This window comes from Cryptosporidium andersoni, assembly GCF_001865355.1.
Source record: "Cryptosporidium andersoni isolate 30847 chromosome Unknown contig_62, whole genome shotgun sequence".
Taxonomy (NCBI): domain Eukaryota; phylum Apicomplexa; class Conoidasida; order Eucoccidiorida; family Cryptosporidiidae; genus Cryptosporidium; species Cryptosporidium andersoni.
In genome coordinates, this window is record NW_027122794.1 from 36,931 (window position 1) to 60,205 (window position 23,275).

Here is a 23,275-nt window from a genome sequence, read left to right on the forward strand (position 1 = left end):
ATAATAATAGACGAAATTCTTACTCTTCCTACTGTTCTAAATTATATGGATATTCTACTTTTTAATTAAACATGTCGAGAATCTTGAACTTGAATTTCTTGGAGAATAAATATTCAGAAAATAGAATAGCAGAGATATCATCTAATTGTGAGGTTTGTAAAACCTCTAGAAGCTTATATACTTGCCCAAGATGTTCAGTTAAATATTGCTGTAGAGAATGTTATACTAGTCATGGTGAATCTAGATGTTATTCTCTATTCTGTCAATCATTAGTTGCCGAAAATCTTAAAAACCTTAGGGTAACAGATAGTGACATTGGAAACTTTTCAAAACGCATTAGCTCACTACTTAGAGAGGAAGACTCTTCTAATAGTTTAATAAATAGTATATTTGATCATAATAAAGATAGAATAGAATATTTACTTGGTTTGGTTGAAAATAATGCTATTTCAATTGATGACTTGACAGTTGAGGAGCTTCAAATGTTTGAGGAAGATATACAGAATAAAGAATTAGTTAAAGAAATAATAGGGAAGAACTTTTCACCATTTTGGTGTAGTAAAGTTCAAGAAGTTTCAACAAGTCATGTAATATCAATAAGCCATGTATGTTGTACTATGACTAAAGGTAAAGTACTATCTAACACTGTAGTATTTTCTATTTTGGAGCTTTTTTATATATATGCATCTATTTATAGAACAACAATCGGTGAAGGATTTGATGATGAAGGAAAGTTATACAAATTATACCTCAAAAAAAAACAGCCACATAGATCACTTCAGAATTTACTTGAAAGTTGTTGCACTTTCCTTAGCACTTTTTATGGTAAAGAAGCAATTAAGCAAGGATTTCAGGGAATTTTTGGACTTTTATGGTTCGATGTTTTGCAAATTTCTGATAATTATGGAATTCTAGTTTTAAATAAAATTCGAAATAAAATAGATTCAAGGTATAAGAAGTATAATGCAAAACTTGAATACTTCCAATCCTTCCTAACTTATCACGATAACATCGTCGCCTTATATAAGTCTGAACTAAAGTTGATATTAGAAAAATCCTAAAACTGTTGAATATAAAAACAAATTTGGTTGATGTGTATGCTATTACTAAATATATGTTTTGAGTTCCCCACTAAATAATTAAATTGGTACTTCATTGAAGTACTCTTCAAAGATATACATTTCAGTCTTTAGAATACTGCCATATATCTCACTGTTAAGAATAAATATGTGACTCCCTTGCAAAACAACTATATATTCGATTATATAATACTACATCTTTGTAGTGAATCAGTAAATAGGAACTGCAGTCACGTCTCTTGAGCGCTGCACAGTAGTAACAGCGTGAGGAGATATAATGTCGTTGCAACGATAGTGTGGAGAGTGTTTGGTGGGGACAGGTTGGAGCAATATCTATAATTTGTAAGTTAATAATATATGGTTTGGGCTAGTAGACACTATCTTGATGGTCTTAATATCAAGTAGATTTTGTTTTACTGGCAGACAAAGTATTAACACCAGACTTGTAGTTTATTTTTGGAATGTATTAAACCAAATATAGAAAAAACATTTACTCAATTTATAGTTTTGTGTATTGCTATTACAGTTTATTAGGCTTTAAAAGACAAGTAATAGAGCTGGAAAGAAGATTAAGCTTAGATTCTGTTTGAAATTTCCTCAAGCCTGGAGATATTTAGTTACTTTAAATATTTAACCTATATTTACCTATTTGATTTATATTTTCCTATTTATATTTGGTAATAGAACCTAATTCTTGGAGATTCTGATATTATATTAACTGAGAAATGGCTAACTCTTTGCTTAGCGAGGAAGAGTTGACGAGATTTCGCACTAAACCTTGTCGTAGGAGTCGAAAAGAGGGATGTGACTTCGGTCCTTATCGTTGCCAATACTCCCATAATATCTTTTGGCCACGGAGGTGTCCATTTTATCTGTCTGATCCAATGGCTCTAAGATATTTACCTGATCTTTGTCCTGATGTTACTATCAAGAATGAGGAGACTGGAGCTATTGAAAGTATTTGCAATAGGGGTGGTTATTGTCCCTTTGCTCATTCTATGGAGGAAATCATTTATCATCCTTTATGTTATAAGACTGAGCTTTGTGATGCTTTTCAAAAGGGGGAATGTAAAACTTATTACTGTCATTTAATTCATGGTTTAGCTGAGAAAAGACCTGAAAAGAATTATACATTACCGTATACTCGTGGCATAAAGGTAAGAATATATCCTAATGTGAGTCTTGTTGATAAGCCTGCTTCTTCTGATAATGGACGCATAGTGCAAGTCGCAAATGATAGCAATCAAGTTAAATCCCCACTAAGTGAAGACCAGATTGCAACAACGAAATCAAAATGGTCTTTAACTGGGATACAGGAGATAGCAATTACTAATTCGGGAGTTAATGAAGGAATACAATCTAACAAAAGTATGAGTACAGCCTCCTCTCCAGGACTTTTTTGTTTTAATTCATGGTTTGGAAATCCTAAAGAAACTGAACAATCTTCAAGTATGAATATGAATTGGTCAGGTTTTTCTACAGGGTTATATTCTCAAGATTTGAATGATCCGTATGAAGAACTCAAGAATCTTAATTTTAAATGGCAAAGCATGTTAGAATCACCTGAATCATATATTAATTATGTGGACTTAACAAATCCCAAGTACTGGGAGGAGATATTTACTCAATTATCTACAATATTCGATGTCGTCAACAGGATTAAAGTAACATATTGTCAGGACTCACTTTGCGAGTTACCAAGTGTTAGTAGAGATCCAGAAACTTCCGGCAGCTCAAGAAATTCCGATGAATTATTTTGCATAAAGGACTTTCCTAACAACACAAGTTCCAATTTGTCTTCTTTGTTTGAACAAATTGATATGATTTCATTAAAATCTGATATTGCAGCTAGAAATGGGAATTCTCGTTACTCATCTTCAATACTAAATGATGAGGATGAAGTATCTAGGGTTCAACCACAGATAAATTTCTAGTTTTTTTTTGCATAAATTATTTAGACATAAAAGTTAATAAAGATCACTCTATTTTATTCTCTATTCAATTGGTATTTACTTGGGTAGTAATGGGAGTGACTCAATATCCAAGCCAGCCTTTTTAACAATGTCTAAGGGAGAAGGCGATATCTATATATATACTGAACTTGTGACCTATCATGAAGATCTTATTTTACCTACCTGACATTCTGTTTTTAAGCTTGATTAGAAATAATTTACAAGCATCGAAAGCCTTGATTCCCATATCTTTTCCAGACTGGAAAAATACTTTTATTTTCTCTTTAATAGTACTAAGTGCATTGTGAATTTTTTCCTGAATATTTTTTAACCATTCTGTATATATTTCCCAAAAGTTCTTTAGCTTTGCAAATGAATTGACAAATTTCTCCTTTATAGATGTGAAAAACCATTCAAAAGTTGAATGAAGATTTTGCAAACTCACTAAATTTCTTATTCTCTCAAATATTTTTATTGTAAGATCTCTAATCACTAGTGGCAACTTCAAGATTCCATCTATGAAACTTTTTAGATTTTCCCACTTGAGCCACTAAAAGTTGTAAATAAATTACTTATTTACTTTGCATTGTAAGTTTAATTTTCCGAACATACCTCTGTTATAAGGGATATATTGAGTGATGGCAGAGAACTTAGAATATCCATAACTCTTGCTGAATTCTATATGAATAGAGAAATTAAGTAGGGGAGCATTTCCTAGCTTATTAACAAACCACTTACCAATGCAGCAACCATAATGCTCATAACAAGTAATTGAAGGCTAATAACACAAATCGTCCCTAATATTTATCAATATAAGTATCTTAAAAAGCTAAATACTTCAAATTTGATAAGTGACCACTTACCAATAAATAATCCTGGAGCTGTATATTTACACGTATTACTTTCGGCAATTGATATAAATCCACCAACTATTAATAGAAAAACAATTTAGTTTAATAATAGAGTGTAGCTGTTGGTTTAAGTAACTTACCGTCTTGAGCAACAAGAAATAGAGGTAATAATATTAGGGCAGTAATACCGGCCCACTGACACATATGTGACTTTTCATAAAGAGGCATTTCACCGTACTTGAATGCTCTAGTAATTGCTGCTGTTTGAATTGGGAAAAAAGATAATATAGAACATACAGTGGCCATAACAAGCGATAGCAATGCAGAAACAGCATTTACTTCATCGAGATTCTATAAATTGGTAATTAAATAATTTTTCATATTGCGTCTCCTCATTTAATATGCAATCATCCTTACCCTATCACATATAGTATTAACATTCACTTGGAGTACTGCCAGTGAGATCACTGCAATAGATAAGAATCCACAAAAACCAAAATATAATACTTTCCTGACTTCTTCAAGAGCTACATCGGGGACAGAAGACTCTTCAGAGGGGATTAATACTGGGCTAGCAGGAGCAGTTGGGAATTGTTCAGAGGGTTTCACTTTAAAAAACATTTTTAGTTCATATAATTCAGTGCAATGAAAAGTAAATTATACCTGTCACGTGTGCCGGCAAAAAAAATGGTTAAATATTACATGTAACTGCATGTAATACCGGTATAATCCACAATTTGTATTTATTAGACAATATTAATTATAAAATAAAATATTCCACTTATATAATTATTGTAAACTACAACATGATTTCTTCATTTTTTTGGATGACTTGAAGAGTGCTTTGGATGTTTCAGATAAATCCTGGCTTTTTTGAACTAGATCTTCAATATTTTCTCCTCTATCAAGAAATACCTTCAAAGAACGACGAAGAGTATCCTATTAAACAAATATATTATAATTAATTGTGAAATTGAGGGGTTATAGAGTATATTCCAAAGTAATTGTAGGACATACATGTGCTTGTTCTACTTTCATTTGAGAAAGTGATATGCTATCTACAGCTAAAGGATTCTGATAAAAAGACCAGTAACTAAGGAAATAGATGAGATAAATAGTATGATATACATACCTTGTACCTCTGTAAAAATTCTCGCAGCTGAGGATAACGCACACTATAGTCACAGTCTATTTTGTTTAAAGTATCATCGGAGAAGGCAGAGGAAAAGTCATTATATACTTCCATTATACAGCGAAAAGCAATTCTAAAAAATTTTGATACCAGTAGTAAATTAAAAAAGTAGAACTATGTATATTGTTAGTAAGGTTACCTTGTTGGATAATCAGAGTCGCATATAGAGAGAATAGTTAAACCATCATTCCATTTGTAGCCACAAACAATAAATTGATCATGTGCTATGATCTCTCGGGAGTGTATAATTAGCTAAAATAAGCAATTAAAGTATTATTAAAACAAGTAATTAATTTTGATCTCCTACCTTTGGAGTAATAGTTCGCGATATAAACACACACAATTCTTTAATTGAACCTCTCTCAAAATACGAGAAACTGAAAAAACCATATTAAATAAATATTTCTGCTTCTACATTTTAACTGGGCCGATTCTTTCTCTATAGACTTACGTTGATAAACTATAAGCAGATGATAGGATATAAGCTAAGTTACCAGGATTCCACTTGCATATAAGTAAAGAATAAAGTTTCATGGATTATTGTTAGTAATGTAAGCAGCAACCAGCACCAGACGCAAGCAGAACCGCCTTTTATCTAAAGATTCAGTATACGTTAAATTTCGTATCAGAGTTTGACTTGATAGGAAATAATAATTTATAAAGGCTTATTGATCATTTACTTTTATATAAGGATGAGTTAAATATAGTAAGGTTTTGGGAAGTTGTGGAAACAGGAAATTGTTAAATTGAAGCCACATGAATACCAAAGCAGAAGATATATCATCGGATCCTTCAGGGATTTTTGAGTGTTCATACGACCCTCATGTTTATAATGTTACATCTTATAGTACCGATTTTCGAATAGTTGATATGTGTACTTTTGAATGCTCTTGCCCCAGAAGAGGTAAGTCGTTTTGTTCACATATAAGAGCTATATGTAAGAAATATAAAGAGAAATATCCTCGCGAAGTTTCCAATATTTTTGGGATTTTAAATGATATAAATATGAAGAATAAGCGAGCTACATGCATAGATAAGCCAAATAATCACTTAAACTTGTTAATTCGTGGGCTAAATAGTGTCTTCTATTTTCGCAATATTTTGGATATTTCAGAGATTCATAACATTGAAGCTAAGCAAAGATATTCAAGAGTTATTTATGCTACTTTAAGAGTTCTTAGTGGTATTTCATGGAGAATATATCAAAGTAAAGATCAAAAGGGAGATCTACCATTAATTGTTCACACTGCTAGTATCGTTAGAAACAATATTTCAGTAAAAGTATTAATGGATACACTAGATAAGAAATTAGAAGAAAGTTTGTTAGGGGATGACACCTCCGAAGTAAATACTCTTAAACAATTAGAAATAGCTGTTACTTCAGATGTAGGTTTAATCTGTGACTTCTCTATTGTTGATATAGTTGAAAGCTTTTTAAGAGAAAATTGCTACAGTAATTTGTCTAAACAGAAATTATTGAGAGGAATTTACAATTATTTATATAATTGGCATGATGTATATGAATTTAATTCAGATAGAAATAAGGAGAGTGCAAAAAGTGACATTTTAAAAACTAAACTTGGACAAAAAGTTCTGAGTATAGTACAAAGCTGCGTTAAGAGCAGTAGTACTCAGGTTAATTGTCAAAACATTATTAATAATATGCTTATTGAACAACTTGGTCTAAATTTGAGTAGTATTGGCATAAAAAATTACCAAGATATTCTTCAGGATCCAAGTTTCAATACAAAACCTGGGAAAAACTTTAATTCTGTAATATTTAATGCTACAAATTTAGTTTCTAACTTATATTTTGTTAGATATATAAATACTTGTTGTGATAATAATAAATCCAATTATGATATGGAGGGGGTAATTGGCGAGAAGGAAATATTAAGATCTATTCAGCAGTGTCCTCCTATGACTGATCTGAATAACTACTTATTTTGGTTTGCTTCTAGTAGATACACTACTCATGGAAGCTTGGAAGATTTTATTAGGAAGCATGAGAATAGTGAATATATAAGGGATTTTTTTTTTCTATGTTATTCAGCTAGCCATATAAAAAAAAGTGGTAATAGTATACATAATCCCATTATGGGAGTTGGTAATTTGCGTATAATTAAACTAGTTAAACCGACGGCAGATAAGGATGGGATACACACAAAATTTAGTTATGAAAATCAAATTCTTAACTCTATTAATTCTTTGGATGGTATAATGGTTGTGAATTACTTACTGGCAGCCTGTATTTGGGAAAATGGGGTGAAAAATTTTATAGATAGATATCCTATTGATGAATTTATAAGACGAACTAAATTAGTAGTTGAAGATGGTTCTAAAACAAGAAGTAGTTTTATAGAAATGTTGCAGATTATTATAGCGACTACACCCCCAGCTTTTAATAATCTGATTTGGGAATATATAATTATACCAATAATCTCTCTATGGGAAGATCAAACAATAGAATCAACTATTCATTCTCTTATAGTGTTTTTTATAGAATGTAGAAATGACTTTGCTTTAAACAATATTGTAGATACTATCTTTAACATACTACCAAATCTCAATTTCAATAAGAGTCTTGAATTGCTTAACTTGCAAAAGAAGAGTGGTGACTGGAACACGCAATATACTATGAAGGATTATGAATTCAGCGTAAAAGGTGAAAAGGACAGTATTAATTCTGAATGTGATTATTTATTGGAAAAGTGCTCTACTGAATCAGAGGTTAGTGAATCACGACATAATATTATAGAATCAAACTTAAAAATTGACGAAAATGGTATAGAGCACAAAACTCCCGAGGAGATAGTTTCTTTAATTCAGTTAAACCGTTTTGGAATTGGGATAGATTCTAGAAAAGATCCTCAGTTAGAGAATATACTTCTACAGTATTCCAAGCTGATAAAACGTACGGGAGAAAAGTTATCCGAGAATCTTTATTGTGATAGAAATCATTTTCAGCTCGAACTTATTCAAAATGCAGATGATAACTTCTACGAAAAATTGAAATATCATCAAACCAGTGTCCCATCCTTAAAATTTATTACTGGAAGTGGAGGAATTCTGGTGTTAAACAACGAAGATGGGTTTACACCTTTAGATATAATGTCACTTAGTGATCTTGCTAACAGTTCTAAAATAGATTGTGGTAGGATACAGAGAATAGGGAAATTTGGTTTAGGATTTAAAAGTGTCTTCACTATTACGGATACTCCCTATATTTTCAGTAATGGATTTAAAATTAGATTTGATGCCCAATCTCCATATGGTGCATACATATACCCTGAATGGGTATCATATGAAATCACTGAACTAATACCTAAAGATCTACTTGATATATCTGGCTATGAAGCGAATAAGTCTGCATGGAATACAGCAATTTGGCTACCTTTCAAGGCTGGAAAATTGTCAAGAATTCACTTAAAACCTGAATTTTTACTATTTACAAATAAGCTTGTATATCTTGAGCATACCCGAAAAAATGCGACTATTTCAATTAAAAAGTGCATAGAAGTTTTAGATGCTAATTCATACCTCACTACAATATTCATTCAAGAATATATTCATTCTAAAGATACTGAGAGAACCGTTAAAAAACGAAAATTACTACCTGGAGGAAGGTACTGGAAAAGACAATTTTTGCTCGTAGATTATGATATATCTTCGATATGTAAACAAAATCACTGGTTAGATCGCAAAATTTACAAAAATCGTCAGAAGAAGATAGTTATTGGAGTGGAACTTAAGGCAGATGAATCCACAGATACTGGAGTTTGTTTGAGTAAACAGTATTACGACGTTTTTGCATTTTTGCCTATTCGATCATATGGATTTCACTTTATTATACATGCTGATTTTGAACTAACTTCGTCAAGAGAAGGAATAGCAACAAATAATGAATGGAATTGCCTACTACGTGACTGTATTCCGAATGCTTTAATTCATGCAATACAATCTTGGAGAAGACTGGGTAATTTATCCATGCTGCATAAATCATTTCTTTCTGTTATACCTCTATCTAGTGACTATGTTGATAACTTTTTTGCCCCAATAATAACAAAATTTCATCATATGCTAAAGTCTGTACCATGTATTTATACTCAAAGTGGTATTTTTGAATGCACTAGAAATGTATTGTGCTCTTTTAATACATATTCTGGATTATCGGTTGACACTATCTCTAAAATATTCCCTAACCTCGATGAATTATGTTTTGTGTTGGATAAACATTGCAAAAAGAAAATTATTTGTAGTGATGTTGAGAAATATGTTGAACATACTGTCTTTGATGATCTTGGAATAGACTCAATTAACTTGGTAATTATCATTACACTCATAGATGGTATGATAAGGGATCTTTCTTACTTTAACCGTCCTTTTGAATGGTATATACAAGTTTTTACTCTTTTGGGAAAGCTCATTGCATCTTCAACTTATTCAGAAAGTTATCTGCAGACATTGAAAAATTTACCTTTATTTCTTACTGATAAAGATGAATATGTATCATCCTATAATAATAAACTGGGGAGGAATCAACTATTTCTCCCTTCAAGCGAGTTATTTACTTCTATTGATGCTGCATGCATCCACTTTATAAGCAAGAAATTACTAAAAAATTCAGATACAGTTAATAATGAAAGTGAATATTATGTAGATATAAAGAATCTTAATAGTTTTTATAATGACATGGATATCTATGATATTAAGGAAGAGCAATATATAGAATTTATTTTAGAAAAAGTAACACATTTAGACTCTAAAATTGATGCAAAAACTATAGTAAGATTATCAAGTATACTTAATTCATTTTGGATTAAGAAACCTATTGATGAAAATGTGATTATATTTGGTGTATCAAGTAATGAAAAGATCCTCCCCTTAACTTCAGAAAATTTTTACATTCATGAAAAATTGGGAAATATAACTAATTTTGCATATATTTTAGATTTTTTAGAAGAAGAGACATTTATAAAACATGAATTCAAATATTTGAGAGATACCTCGCGTAGTAAACTTAGCCTAGATTATTTAGAATTTGGTGATATAGAGTATTGGAGATATTTTTTCTCACTTTTTGGCATAACGGAGTTACCTTTTATAATCAAGAAACTCAATTTAAATTTGGATAATCTGGATGAAAATCAATTAGTGGGGCATATTAAAGATATTATTAGAGGTGAGATAGATGATTCAATATTAAAAAAACATATAAACGATCTCATAATATTGAGAGATAAAGGTTTCAATACAGTGATAGATTTTTATATTGAAGGATTAGAAGATATATGTGAGTTATTGAGAAGTTGTAGGATAGTGAATAATAAAGAAAAAGCGGATTTAATACTTGTAAAGTTTACAGAAGATTTGTGCAAAGTTGTATGTTCTAACTGGAGCTATCTAAGCAAATTCTGGCACTTAGGACAAGCAAATTTAGATTGTTCCATACCAAATTCATATTCTCTACTAGCTCATCAACTGCAAAATGCTTCACTATTTAGTTATGTGAAATATATAACTGGAACTTCATATTCGATTATTGGCATTTCTCGTCCCAAGCAACTGACATACTGTAGTAATATGGAATATTTACAGATAATTTCGCCCTTTGTCGGGTTAATACACTTAGAAAAGAATGCATATCCAACAGAAATACTTGAATTTGCATTTGGAGTTAATACTAGAATTAATAGTTCAAAATATATCTTCTCTATACTCGAATCAATATGCTGCAACGAAAATTCAACAAATTTGGTAACTTATAAAATAAAAGATATATCATATTTCTCTCTTGTTGCACTATTTGACTTCTTTATATATTGTATGAAATTTAACAATGACTTAGACGTAGATATTTCTGATATCTTCAAAAAAGTTTGTATGATTCCTGTAAAGTTGTCTAATGGAAGTATAACTTGGAAGAAGTCTAGTGAGGTATATTGGGAAGATAGAGACAAATTAATAAGCTGGTCCCAACCCTTAGGTGAACTTTTTTTACATGATGAAATAGAACGCAGATGTAGAACAACGGATTTCTTTAGTTTTTTTGTGACTGAACTGGGAATTTCTTTATCACCAACAGATAAACAACTTCTTGCTGAGCTTAACAACTTTCAGCATAGTGATAAAAATGACCTAGATTCAGAGCAACTATTATCATTAATAAAGATAATAGTATACCTATCAAATTCCATGAAGTTTGGAAGTATCTTGGAATTTCCAAGTTCTGTACTTCTTCCAGTAGTAAGTAATGGATCATATGATTTATTTGATTATAGAAAAAAAAGCTCTCAATTACTTTTTCCATCGCTGTCCAATTTATGCATTCTTTTTTCGGAGAATTTCCCTGGGATAACAGAAGAAATGAAAATGTTGTGGTCTCCTTTTTGTATTTATATAAATGATAATTTAGTTAAATATAACTGGGAGGAAATAATTGCTATAGATAATTTACAAAAGCAGTGGTACTCTTTATGCTTACCAATTACTACTGCAGTTTATGGGCACATATCTAGCGTCCAAGTGGATAGAGATGAATCTCACTTCAAACTTTCTAGTTTTGAAAAGGAAAGTAAATTTTATAAGGAGCTCATAGCTAACATCTTGGGTCCATTGTATGAAGATTCCCTCGACTGTATATCTAGGTTTGATTACAAGGATTGGCATGCTCGCGTTTCAAAGTGCGAAATTTTGATTTTGGAAGAAGATATTTTGGTGGAGTTCAATTTTTCCATAAATAAAGTCTGGCTTGCTTCTTACTATGATAACAAAGCTAATATTATATATATAAAACATATGAAAAGCCTAAATACTGGTGACTATAAGTATGTAGTAGCATCATTACTTTCATTTGTATCAAGTTTTTTGAGTGAAACTAGTTCTTGTAATCTTGGAGTATTTAAAATATCACATATTCTCATTAATTTGGTAATCAAAGAAGTCCTTAAATCTTCCTCTTTTCAAATTTCTTGGAATGATATAATAGTAAAACTTAGTAAAAAAACTGAAACCTCAATAAGAGGATATAGATTTAACTTCAGGTACTTCTTATTTAACAAAGATTATAGCGATAATGAAAGCTCATCTGAAGACTTTACATTCAAGCATTTTGAATCTAAAGATGTGGTATCTGAATTAAATAACTCGACAGTTAATTCTGTAAAATTGGACAGATTCTTAAATTCAGGTCCAAATCCTACAGCTATAGGTATTGGAAAGTTCGGTGAGAAAGCAGGATTTGATTACTTATCTGAAATTTACAAACAAGATATATTAAATGGTAAAGTTACCATAACTTGGGAAAATGAATGCATGGAAAGGGGCCTCCCGTATGATATAACAATCAATATTATATCACCATTATCTAGAGAAATTGTATCGACCACATATATAGAAGTGAAATCTTCATCAAGCAAAGATAGAAAGTTCTTTCATATTACTTGTAAAGAGTGGTCATATGCCCAATTACATCAAGATAATTATTGGATTTTACGTGTATTTGGAGTTAGACCAAGCTCAAACAATACAACCAATTCAAAATATAAATTTACACTAATCAAAAATCCATATAGATATTGGGTAAATGGTCAATTTCAAGTTCTCTTAGTAACATGAATTAAAATTCCGGAGCAGTAAACAGCTCTTATATTTGCTTAATAACGTGACTGTAATGTCAAATTATCTTGTGAAATTCAAGTATGTTGGTGAGGATTTATAGATTACCACAAAATATTCCGCATTTGATTTTACTGCAAATCCTCATTGTAATTTCAGTAGGTAAAGCTCCAAAACTTCTTCTAATTTCATTAACAATATATTGAGTTATCTTGGCATAGTAGATTTCACAAAAAAAGTCATCTATATCTTATGTCTAGTAAAACAAAGCTCATAATCTAAATGTATCAAACATTGAAGCCATCAAGGTATCATCTATAAATATTCTCTAATCATGTTGGTAGCCTTTTGCAAATAGTAAATCTACAGATTTAATTAAGATAATCGCAGAAACTAAAGAAATTTGGATTGTCATTTGGAAATTAGAGATTCAAATAAGTGATTAATTTATAGTTAGTAAAATGTCACCACTTACAAATATATCAAATTTGTAAAATTGGAACTATATTAATTTAAAAAAAAAAAAAAGAAACAAAAAAAAACATTATAAGTATAGAAATCATGTACTATTCTGCAAAAATTCATTAAATCTTTGAAATTAAATATAAGATTCCAATTTTAAAATCATTGAAAAGCTCCTGTAAAATATACAAGCCAAAGGAGCAATTGAACAATATCTTAGTATCTTAGACTTTGTATTTAAATGTAGTTTAGTTAATATAAATTAGAAAATTGCCACTTCTTATAGTAGTAATCTACAGCCATACCAATTTAGTCATTTCCTACTAGAAAGCATGTTATATAACCAATGGAACAATTGCCTTCCTATTGAGTTTGATGTATGATTCTCTAAAGGTTTCGATATACCACTTGTGTGAACGTATAGCATTTACAATCATGCAAGTTGTGATGTACATCATAGCAAAATATATCCAAAGATAATGAATTCCATAAACAAATATATCAGCAAACAATGATGTATATATACCAATTTCGCAAAGATAGTGTGGACAGGATATCCAATTGAACAGCCCTCCACAAGGAATATCATACATTCTAGAGTGTCTTCTAATATTCGATAGAGTCCTATGACTCATAAATTGAAGCGCTGAAAACAAAAAAAATATAGCTATTTGGATTAAGCAAGGTGAACTCGTAGACTTCCACGTCAAGTTAATGGCAATAGGCATCATTATGTAATAAGATATTCCAAATAAAAACGTTACCAAGCTCATAGAGCTTTTGTTACTGTTATGTTTAGCAATAAAAATCTCCTCTAGAAATCTCCGCAAAACATGTATCGTGAACATAATCATTCTATTAGATGTATTATCTTGAATAAACATAAAGCCTAGACACGCAAAAATACCAACGATATAAAAGTATTTGAACAAGCTCTTCCGGACCAATACAAATTGTAAAGCGTATAATCTCTTAAGTAATTTCACTAAAACTATGTCCCTTGGAACCTCATTGTAGAATTTCCTTATATCTAAGTCATTTTTAATCAATTTCCCATGTTGAGAGAGGATATGGAGAGAAGACGAGAAACAACTAAACAATGTCGCCAAGAAACATAGGGCAAAATACATAGTAGTTAAAAACTGAAGTATTGAAAGTCTAGCCAAATCTCTTGTCATATCAAATCCCAGAGACCAAATATATGTTTTAAAGAAAAAAAAAAGAGAGTACAAACAAAAAAGAGCGGACGATCAATGAAAAGACAGGGAGAAAAGAGATTTGCTAAACTTTTTAACCTAATCAGAAGCGTGATGTAAGTATCAGATAATTATCAAATATTTTCACTCAACTCATTAATTACTTAATTCTTCAACGTCTTGAGTATCTAGAGTCGTATGGATCTGCTCTTGAGGAATATCTTGGAGGAGAGTGGTATCGTGAAGGATGGTGGTAGTCATCTGATCTTGAAGGATATCTGTGGTCACTATACCTACTATTGTAGTAATCATCGTGTCTGTTGTATTGTTCGGTCCTTGTGTGAGACGAAGATTGAGGAGGATAGTCATAACGACTCCTCGAGCTTGGCCTACTCGAGTGACCACGGTAAGACCTGGAAGGTCCATTTCTGGATGAAGAGTTATATTTAATTGATCTATATTGAGGACCCTTATATTCCCCAGGAGTAGGTTCGTAAGGTTTAGCTCTTCTAGCCATTTCAACTTTAAGATTAGCATCTTGATACTCTTTACAATCAAGAGCATCTCTTGCTCTAGCTGCCTCTTCAGGGCAACTCATTGTCACAAAGCCAAAACACCGACTTTCACCAGATAGGGGGTTAGTAACCAATCTACAGTCCGTAACTCTACCATAGTCCTCAAAAAGACGCCTCAGATCATCCTCCTTTGTACGAAGAGAAAGTCTGCACACGTACAAAGTACTTGATGGATCATTGCACTTCTGATCTGATGCAGATGTTGAACCTGAATTCTCATTTGCTGAGGATATATCATTGTTGCTTGCAGTTGATATTTCCTGTATATGCTCAGAAGCTTCTGATTCAGCCGATAAGGCTGCACTTTCCTCTTTGTTATGTAACTGTTGGGAATCTGAACTATCTTCTTCAGTTGACTTTGCAAGGGGCTTTCTTCCCCGTTTTTTTATTTCAGTCATATTGCCAATAAAACAGAAGGAAATTAAGCTAAGTGGCAATTTTGTCTACCGCGTGGGACGGGAGTAGAGAAAAACGTTTTTTGGCGCCAGATACTGTTGGGAACAAAGTAACCAACTTTTTTTTTTTTTTTTTTATTAGAAATGTTAGGGGTATCTGACCTAGAACTGGTCCATAGTGAGTAATTATGAACATAAGGTTTTGACTAACCTCGCACATTACATTAATGTTCACTATTTGAGTGAAGAAAGAAGAACCGAAGCACTTTTAAACGATTGTAGAGGAATAGGGAACAGAAAAGTCGTTAAAATATTATAAGCTATAAATTTTGCAAACATTTGGTAGATTAAGATATAAAGGTACCTTTCACAGTCTGAATACTTATAAATATCTTATATTAGAAAATCCTTCTATTGAGATAGTCTCGTATATCTTGACTTTGCCTCAAGCCTGGTCTCCCTTAAAAGAGCTCCACTAGTCAGTCACTCTACGTACCTATGTTGCCTCAGGTATGTCATCAAATTCTATATTATTAGAGTAGAATCTCACACTAATTCTTTCCAGTTTCATGATATTGTTTACGTGATGTAGTATATCCCATAAATCCAGGAGAAGAACTCCATATAGAAGCTCCACTCCAGGCTACGTACTGAGGGTTTACATCTGCTTTCCTTACATTTATTTCCCAACCCTATAGAAAAATATAATAAACATTTAAATAGATTAGTGAGCTATAATATAGCTTACCGAAGGTAACATTTGAGTTAGATCCATTTGTAGTCTTGCATGGAAATTCCTGAATTTGCTAGATCCTCCTGAAACAAGAATATTGCTAGCCAATAGGGGCTGCAGATGAATAGGACAGGACTTTATAGATGTTATTACCATTTCCGAAATCCCCTCCATATTAAAACCTGCATCAGAAGGTCGGAATAGGATTTCAGGAATTGTTATTCTTTCTGTAGAAAGTTTTACAAATTGAGTTTGAGACATCTTCATACCTTTGTTATATATCCCCTGTATCCCAACCAATTCCTCCGGAAGTTCAGAAATTAATTCATTAGGATCAGGTGCAATACATTCTTCATTGTAAAACTGGCTACTCTTGCTAAGAGATGAAGATGGTTCAGGTAATTTAACCCAATGATCTAGAGATCTACCATCACGTTTATCTGATGAAAATTGCAACAAATCTTTCTCAAAATCTGTAGATACATAACAAGCTATTTCTTTTATTTTTGATACTAAAAAGGCATTTCGGGAAAGATCGATTTGTCTATATGCAAGAAAATTCTTAAGTAGTAGATCCAAGTAATATCCCCCAATATCAAGTCTTCTACAGCCTCTCTCAATTGGAGTACCTTGATACATAGGAACACTATTACAACACTGGTATCCACAATCCAAAACTAAATAACAGGGATTAATATCTTGCTCAGAAGTTGCATTAGGTATTTGAATAGGAGTAAAGGCAAAAGGTATCAGTTGAGGACAAGTTGATATTATAGCACTTTCGAACTGGAAGTCCTCAAATATAAGCTCTGACAAACTATGTTGTAGAGGTGTTGGATTTAAAAATGGTTCAGTAACCAAAATAGTGCACTCCAATGGATTTATGTTTAACTTATTAAATGTATACTTCCATATATCACTTTGTAAAGCAGTATCTATCAAAAGTCCTTCCGAAAATGGATGATGAGAAAAATACTCACTTAAGGTATATATTTGATCACACGTGTAAATTCTCTCTCTCCTGCGAACTTTGCCAATACAATTTGGTAAACATACCCTAAAAATATAATCTTATTTCAAAAGGTTCATTTCAAAAAAAAGTTTCTTATTTTCACAAACCTTGGAAGAGATTCTCCAGCAAAACCTGCTTTAATACTAAAGGAACCATTATCAACTACCACAATTTTTGACATATAAGGTCATTAAGCTAAGACTAGCAAAATTAAATATTTAGGTAGCTAAAAAAAAAAAGGCCCAGATTTATCATAATAGCGCGCACATTATTTATTGGAGTTGGCCGCCTAATATTAGTAGTAATGAATATACTAATGGCTTGAGGGATTAAATGCACCGTATCTATAAACAACTTACTAGACAAATTCCCTTATCTGAGATATTCCCATATGAAGCAAATTTACTCTACTATCCTAACTATCAACGTATTCCTTTGAGTAGGGCATTTTTTGAGGCACAATTCTGTGCCAGGAATTTTGGTTTCTTTGGTACATCTTGGACATCATTCTTAAGTCTTCTTCTTGTTATATGGTACTGTAGAGCTTTTGATCCTGCTCCTAATGAAAGGATAGACCGATATTGGCTTCATAGTCCCAAATTTCGTATACTTGTGGCCCAAAAAAGTCCTGGGAGGAGACCTGGTTATGCTATTGCATTTATCTCTAGCACTATTAGATACATATTCCGTGGCCTAGATCATAGCCTTTCTATAAATGAGAGGAAAGACTTATTATTTAAACTTAAGGAAAGCTACTTGGTAGAAATTAATCCGACCATTCAGTACCCATATCTGTTCAGACAACTGAACAAAGTTCATACTAAGGATCCTCACAATATTCACATATATTCAATTCCCCGCAGATAAGAGCAAATAAGTACTTTTAGACTGTAAAAAAGTTATATAGATCTTAGTCACTATACACACTATATATAAAGGCCTAGGAAAGTTAGAATTTTAAAATTCTCGAGACTTATTATATTTTACTTCATGCTTTAGCCAACAAATAGGCACTATTCACTTCTTCATTCTTTCGCGCACTTGTTGAGCGGTGAACCAGATGAAGCGTGGCACCTATTTATTGTGTAATGGTGTGAGTTAAACATTTTGTATAGAAGGTTTTAAGATGAACTTATTTGGGGTATTCGGAACTTATTCATCTTTTATTTTCATCTTTTTATTTGTAACTCGCGTGAATATATCTAATTGTAGTGAACAGGATAGTGCAAACTCACAATATTCAACTTTTTCGCTAGAAAAGGAGGCTATTCAACATTTCTTGAGTATTTCCGATATATTGGTAACTAAAGATGACCTACAGCTTTCTATATCAAGAGGTTGGTGGGATTTGGCTAAGCAGTTAGTTAGGAGAACTCATGAGCAAGATATTGACTTGAGCTCTACAGTTCGTGCTTCCACCTTAATTATAAGGAAACATCTTGATGAATTAGTAAGACTCCTCAATAAGCGACATGCTGAAATTGCATTACTGTCTCCAGCTTTTCAGTGGGCTCAATCTCGCGATTTTATATTCTTAAATATTAAGTTTACATATAGATGGAATGCTCCAGGAGCTCTTAAGGTAGAAAATGAGGTAGTTTCAATAACTAACAATACATTCTATTTTTCAGCCCTGGGATCTCATTCACAAGAGATGAAAAGATATGAACTTAAGCTTAAGCTATTTGATGAGATAGATACTGATAAGTCTGAATGGTCATTTGGATCTGTTGGGAAGTTAACGTGTACCCTAGCTAAAAAAGAATCCAATGTAAAGTGGCCTAGACTGCTCAAAGATCAAAATGAAAAGATTCCTAATATGCACATCTGGTGGGAAATGAAGGAGAAATTTGAAGGTGATTTTAAAATTTCTACAAATGATACATTATTGCAGAATAGCACTCAGATTGTAGCTAACTCAACACTATCTTCTAATATAACGGACCCCACTTTTCGTGAGGAATTGTAACTATATTACTTATATTTAAGGAGTATTAATCTAGATCCTAACTTTATCTAAAACTTTTTTTTAATTAAAATATTTCAGAAGTTCCAATATTTATGTAAGTTTTTTCAAGTATCTAAAGGAAATTTCCTTGAAGCTGTTAATTTCTTTAAACATTACTTCTACATCTTAATTTTATATTCAATATCTAAAATGTATTGCCTTATTTGTTGTGAATAGCATAGCTTCAGTTACAGGAATCACAATTCTAATATTGTACTATCTACTGAGGCATATCTTTATATACTTGAAGTGCCCAGTAGTACCTTGTTATTTGTCCCGCCTTTTTACTGTAAACGGGTACGCATGAAATTGATTGAGATACCTTTTACTTTAATTCAATATTTTAATATATTCAATTTTACGTAAGACAATTCTACGCTTGTATTCAAATATACTTTGAAATCCAATTTAGTTGGAATTTTTTTTGGAAGTGACGATGAATTTCAGGGTATATTAAGTATGAAGCATTCCAATAAGGAATTACCTTCTAATAAGAAAGAGAAGAAGAGGAAACAGGACTACTTTATTAATTATGAGAATCTAGCTCGAGTTGGTATTAAGTTATCATGTTATATTGGACAAAATATCAAAAATAAGGACTCTTGTCTCAATGAAGCTTCCAGAGCTAATAGGAGGCGAGAACAAATATTTCAGATTAATGACATTGTATCCAGAAATAGTAATGGGATAACAGCGTTGAACAAAAAGAAATATAATGAATGTATATCTTATAGCTTTGGTCTAGTTGATGAGTTATACGATATATTTTCAGTTACTAATCCTGAAGTAAATGACTCTGTGCAGATAACCCAAGATGGAGAATTAACTAGCAATATTTCTGAGAATATTGCATACAATGAAGATAAATATATACTATTAAAGCAAGGTGTAGATACTGGGATTAATGATCTAAAAATGAAAAGTCAAGGGGATCATTCGAACTCTGAAGCTTTTTTACACCTTTTTTGGCCTAGGAGACATTCACTATTTTCTTCTATTACTGGTGGATCTCTTTTAAATAATATTTTAGAATACGACTGGCAACAAAAATTGGTTAAGGATTTATTTTATGATCTTGCTGATAATACTGAAGATTTACCTGAAAGTGTCTTTACAGATAAAGGGGCATATGGCAAAGTGTTGTATTCAGTATTACTACTTTCTAAAAAACTTTGTTTAACAGGATGGTTTGAATTCATTACTATTTGTATACATTCATTGGGAGTACTTGCAGAGCCATTAAATTGCATTATTAAAAGTGAAGATACTATTTTCTATGTGTTAGGAATTTTCTATCTTGTTAATATTATACTTTTATCTCTGGAATTCTTTGCTCAATTAATTGTTCAAGGCTACTTTGGAAGTTTAGAATTTATAATAGATGTAGTTACCATTGTAGTACTTATACTGGATCTATCTATTCCAAAATTTAATAGCAAGGTAAATATTGTAAGTTCTACAAACTTACTTTTTTATTTGATAAGATTAACCCGTATATTTTTTATATATTCAAATAATAAAAGTACTATGAGATCCTTTCAGAAACAAATAACAGAGGTTGTAAGGATTCATCTTAGAAAACTCTTTAGAGTATTGGACCATGACTTGGATTCTAAATTAACCTATCAACAATTTCAACTTGCTTGTTCAGCTATTGGCATATCTTTGACTGAGGAGATTAAAGTTGATAAGAACAAGACATTAGAAAGGCATTTATTTTCTTCTAATAAAAATAGAGGACTTAATATATTTCTATCTATAAATTTTGGAATAAAAAGCTTGATTAAAAAATTTATATGGGAAAGTTGTGAAATTTTTAGTAATTATTCTGATTTTGAAAGTAATACTAGCTGCACAGATACAACTAGTATACAAGGTGAAAATAATATATATGAGGACTCTGAACAATTTTCTATGTATAGAGATATAAAGAATTATGATTCAAATACTAAAAAAAAGTTTGAAGACATGAAACTTATTAGATATGGAGATAATCATAGAAATATCCCTATGTTAACTCCTACAGGGTTATATAATGACAGTACTTCGACAAACTTCATTGATCAATATATAAATGAAGACAGCACTACCTATAAATTGGCATCTGAACTTCGAGAAAAATTTTCTCATGCACTTATTACTCTGGGAGTTTACGATCCTATACAAAAAAGAATGGATTATGATGAATTCGAAGCAATGATTATGGCTGCAGATATAAATGGATATTTAGGAGAAGTAATGGTCCCTCCTCAACTTCAACTACAAAATTTTCAAATCAAAAATAGATTGAAATTTCCTAGAAGACGTTTTGATGAGTATATTTTATCAACCTCTATTTTTGTATGTTTATTTATATTTCTAACTCTTACATTTGCAGCTCCAGAAAATACTATTCAGACACAGAATGGGAAAAGTAAAGTAGCAGAAATGAAGGTTATGGGATATAGGATGATTTTGATGATTTTGATATATATTTCAACTGTATTATTGAATATGTTTTATTTATTTAATCGAAATTCGAAATTTGTTGATCATATCTGTGATCAAACAAGTATCTTAGTACGTGATATGGATGCTTTAGCTAACTTGGATTTCCCGAGAATAGATGAAAATCAAGTCTATAATAGGTATTCTTCTAAGTCACTATTTAATGGGAGAATACCGTTCGAACATGAGCATTTACTAAATTTATGGTTACTAAGTCAGTCGATGTATAGAATGAGAGAAGGAATTCTCTCATTTTCTAAATATCTGCCACTGCATGTTGTACGAATACTAATGCGAAAAGGTAAGGCAGCGACATTAGGTATGTTTCCTAAAAAAGTAACTATATTATTTTCTGACATAGCTGGTTTTACAAGATTAGCTGAAAATCTGGAACCAAAACAGCTACTCTTACTACTTACTGACTATTTTGATGAAATGACAAGAATTATTGATGAATCTAAAGGGACACTTTTAGAAATTGTTGGTGATGCAATATTAGCTATATGGAATTCACCTGTAAATATTGAGAACCATGCAGCTGTAGCAATAGAGGCATCATTGCATATGCGACGCATTCTCAATGTAAAATCTAAGCAGTGGAAATTCCATAATTTACCTGAAATTAAAATAAGATGTGGAATACATACAGGTGATGTTCTTGTAGGTAATGTTGGTGGAGCCCATAGAATGAAATATGGAGTTTTAGGTGATGGGGTTAACTTGGCTAGTCGCATTGAAGCTTTAAGCAAGAGGTATTCTACTGATATTCTAATAAGTAATGGGGTATTCACATCTTCGTCATTAATTAAAAAAAGATTTATTATCTGTCCTTTAGATATTGTAATTACTCAGGGAAAGAGTAGACCTACTATAGTGTATAATGTGGTTGATACAAGTTTCGATGCCTTACCAGAGATGTATCTTAAAGCTAAACTACATGCTAAAGCCCTATCACACTATCTAAAAAGAGATTTTAGACAGTCTTTAACTTATATAGACAAGATTAACGAATTACATCCTCAAAATCGTGATCCTACTATAAGAATTCTTCAGAAGAAATGTATTAAATTCTTAAACAATCCCCCTAGTGAGAACTGGTCAGGAGCTGAGATTTTGACATCAAAAGTTTTTTAAATGCGAGATTTGGTATTTAATGATTAGTTATCTGATAAATTTTTCCTTAATTCTTATATTTATTAGAGTTCTCTTAATATTTATTTAACTTTCTAATTGTTTGTAGGTTTTACTAGAAAGTAGTATTTTCATCGTAAACTTTGTAAAATCTTAATTTATTGTCTACTGTTAACTAAATGTATTTGAAAAATTAGTTTTGTCAAAACAAAGCATTAATTAATAACTAAATAATTATTACTAAAAGTGTTGTCTAGAGTTGGAGGAGTTCATGCAAGGTCGACCTCTTTAAGTTTAATATTAAAGATTCAGCTTTGCTATATTTACTAGCTTCCTAGTATTTAGAATATTGTATATGTATCAAACTAATATCACAATTCAATATAAATGTTACATATTCTTGAACTAAAATACGTATAGAAAACAATGTTAACTTTGATGTTTTTATATGTACTTTACCTGTGCTCTATAATAAAAACATCTTACAAGTTATATAGTCAGTATAATTTCAATTACAGAAAAAAAGGAAATAATATTAACTCATATTCTAATTTAATAGTCTATATGGGGAAATTAGCTAAGGTT

At 31.4% G+C, this 23,275-nt stretch overlaps 10 protein-coding genes across 10 annotated transcripts; 5 read left to right on the plus strand and 5 right to left on the minus strand.

Moving 5' to 3' along the window:
* Positions 1–71: 71 nt before the first annotated feature.
* On the plus strand, positions 72–1,061 carry cand_036260 (uncharacterized protein; the record flags this gene model as incomplete). Its single annotated transcript, XM_067213852.1, has 1 exon — positions 72–1,061. One exon carries the CDS (start codon positions 72–74, stop codon positions 1,059–1,061), a length of 990 nt encoding a protein of 329 aa, XP_067069940.1.
* A 743-nt stretch (positions 1,062–1,804) lies between these two features.
* Positions 1,805–3,013, plus strand: cand_036270 (zinc CCCH type domain-containing protein; the record flags this gene model as incomplete). The annotated part of the gene is made up of 1 exon (XM_067213853.1): positions 1,805–3,013. One exon carries the CDS (start codon positions 1,805–1,807, stop codon positions 3,011–3,013), a length of 1,209 nt encoding a protein of 402 aa, XP_067069941.1.
* A 193-nt stretch (positions 3,014–3,206) lies between these two features.
* On the minus strand, positions 3,207–4,503 carry cand_036280 (uncharacterized protein; the record flags this gene model as incomplete). Its single annotated transcript, XM_067213854.1, has 6 exons — positions 3,207–3,581; positions 3,644–3,709; positions 3,770–3,828; positions 3,895–3,960; positions 4,023–4,233; positions 4,300–4,503. 6 exons carry the CDS (start codon positions 4,501–4,503, stop codon positions 3,207–3,209), a joined length of 981 nt encoding a protein of 326 aa, XP_067069942.1.
* A 168-nt stretch (positions 4,504–4,671) lies between these two features.
* Positions 4,672–5,608, minus strand: cand_036290 (uncharacterized protein; the record flags this gene model as incomplete). The annotated part of the gene is made up of 6 exons (XM_067213855.1): positions 4,672–4,821; positions 4,900–4,956; positions 5,015–5,147; positions 5,214–5,326; positions 5,382–5,451; positions 5,526–5,608. The coding sequence occupies 6 exons, from the start codon at positions 5,606–5,608 to the stop codon at positions 4,672–4,674; spliced, it is 606 nt and encodes a 201-aa protein (XP_067069943.1).
* Positions 5,609–5,830: 222 nt separating this feature from the next.
* On the plus strand, positions 5,831–12,691 carry cand_036300 (uncharacterized protein; the record flags this gene model as incomplete). The annotated part of the gene is made up of 1 exon (XM_067213856.1): positions 5,831–12,691. One exon carries the CDS (start codon positions 5,831–5,833, stop codon positions 12,689–12,691), a length of 6,861 nt encoding a protein of 2,286 aa, XP_067069944.1.
* Positions 12,692–13,488: 797 nt separating this feature from the next.
* Positions 13,489–14,331, minus strand: cand_036310 (3-oxo-5-alpha-steroid 4-dehydrogenase domain-containing protein; the record flags this gene model as incomplete). The annotated part of the gene is made up of 1 exon (XM_067213857.1): positions 13,489–14,331. The coding sequence occupies one exon, from the start codon at positions 14,329–14,331 to the stop codon at positions 13,489–13,491; it is 843 nt and encodes a 280-aa protein (XP_067069945.1).
* Positions 14,332–14,521: 190 nt separating this feature from the next.
* On the minus strand, positions 14,522–15,322 carry cand_036320 (RNA recognition family protein; the record flags this gene model as incomplete). The annotated part of the gene is made up of 1 exon (XM_067213858.1): positions 14,522–15,322. The coding sequence occupies one exon, from the start codon at positions 15,320–15,322 to the stop codon at positions 14,522–14,524; it is 801 nt and encodes a 266-aa protein (XP_067069946.1).
* Positions 15,323–15,870: 548 nt separating this feature from the next.
* On the minus strand, positions 15,871–17,245 carry cand_036330 (actin family protein; the record flags this gene model as incomplete). The annotated part of the gene is made up of 3 exons (XM_067213859.1): positions 15,871–16,011; positions 16,068–17,109; positions 17,172–17,245. The coding sequence occupies 3 exons, from the start codon at positions 17,243–17,245 to the stop codon at positions 15,871–15,873; spliced, it is 1,257 nt and encodes a 418-aa protein (XP_067069947.1).
* A 945-nt stretch (positions 17,246–18,190) lies between these two features.
* Positions 18,191–19,033, plus strand: cand_036340 (CS domain-containing protein; the record flags this gene model as incomplete). The annotated part of the gene is made up of 1 exon (XM_067213860.1): positions 18,191–19,033. One exon carries the CDS (start codon positions 18,191–18,193, stop codon positions 19,031–19,033), a length of 843 nt encoding a protein of 280 aa, XP_067069948.1.
* Positions 19,034–19,531: 498 nt separating this feature from the next.
* On the plus strand, positions 19,532–22,693 carry cand_036350 (adenylate and guanylate cyclase catalytic domain-containing protein; the record flags this gene model as incomplete). The annotated part of the gene is made up of 1 exon (XM_067213861.1): positions 19,532–22,693. The coding sequence occupies one exon, from the start codon at positions 19,532–19,534 to the stop codon at positions 22,691–22,693; it is 3,162 nt and encodes a 1,053-aa protein (XP_067069949.1).
* Between the last annotated feature and the right edge of the window lie 582 nt (positions 22,694–23,275).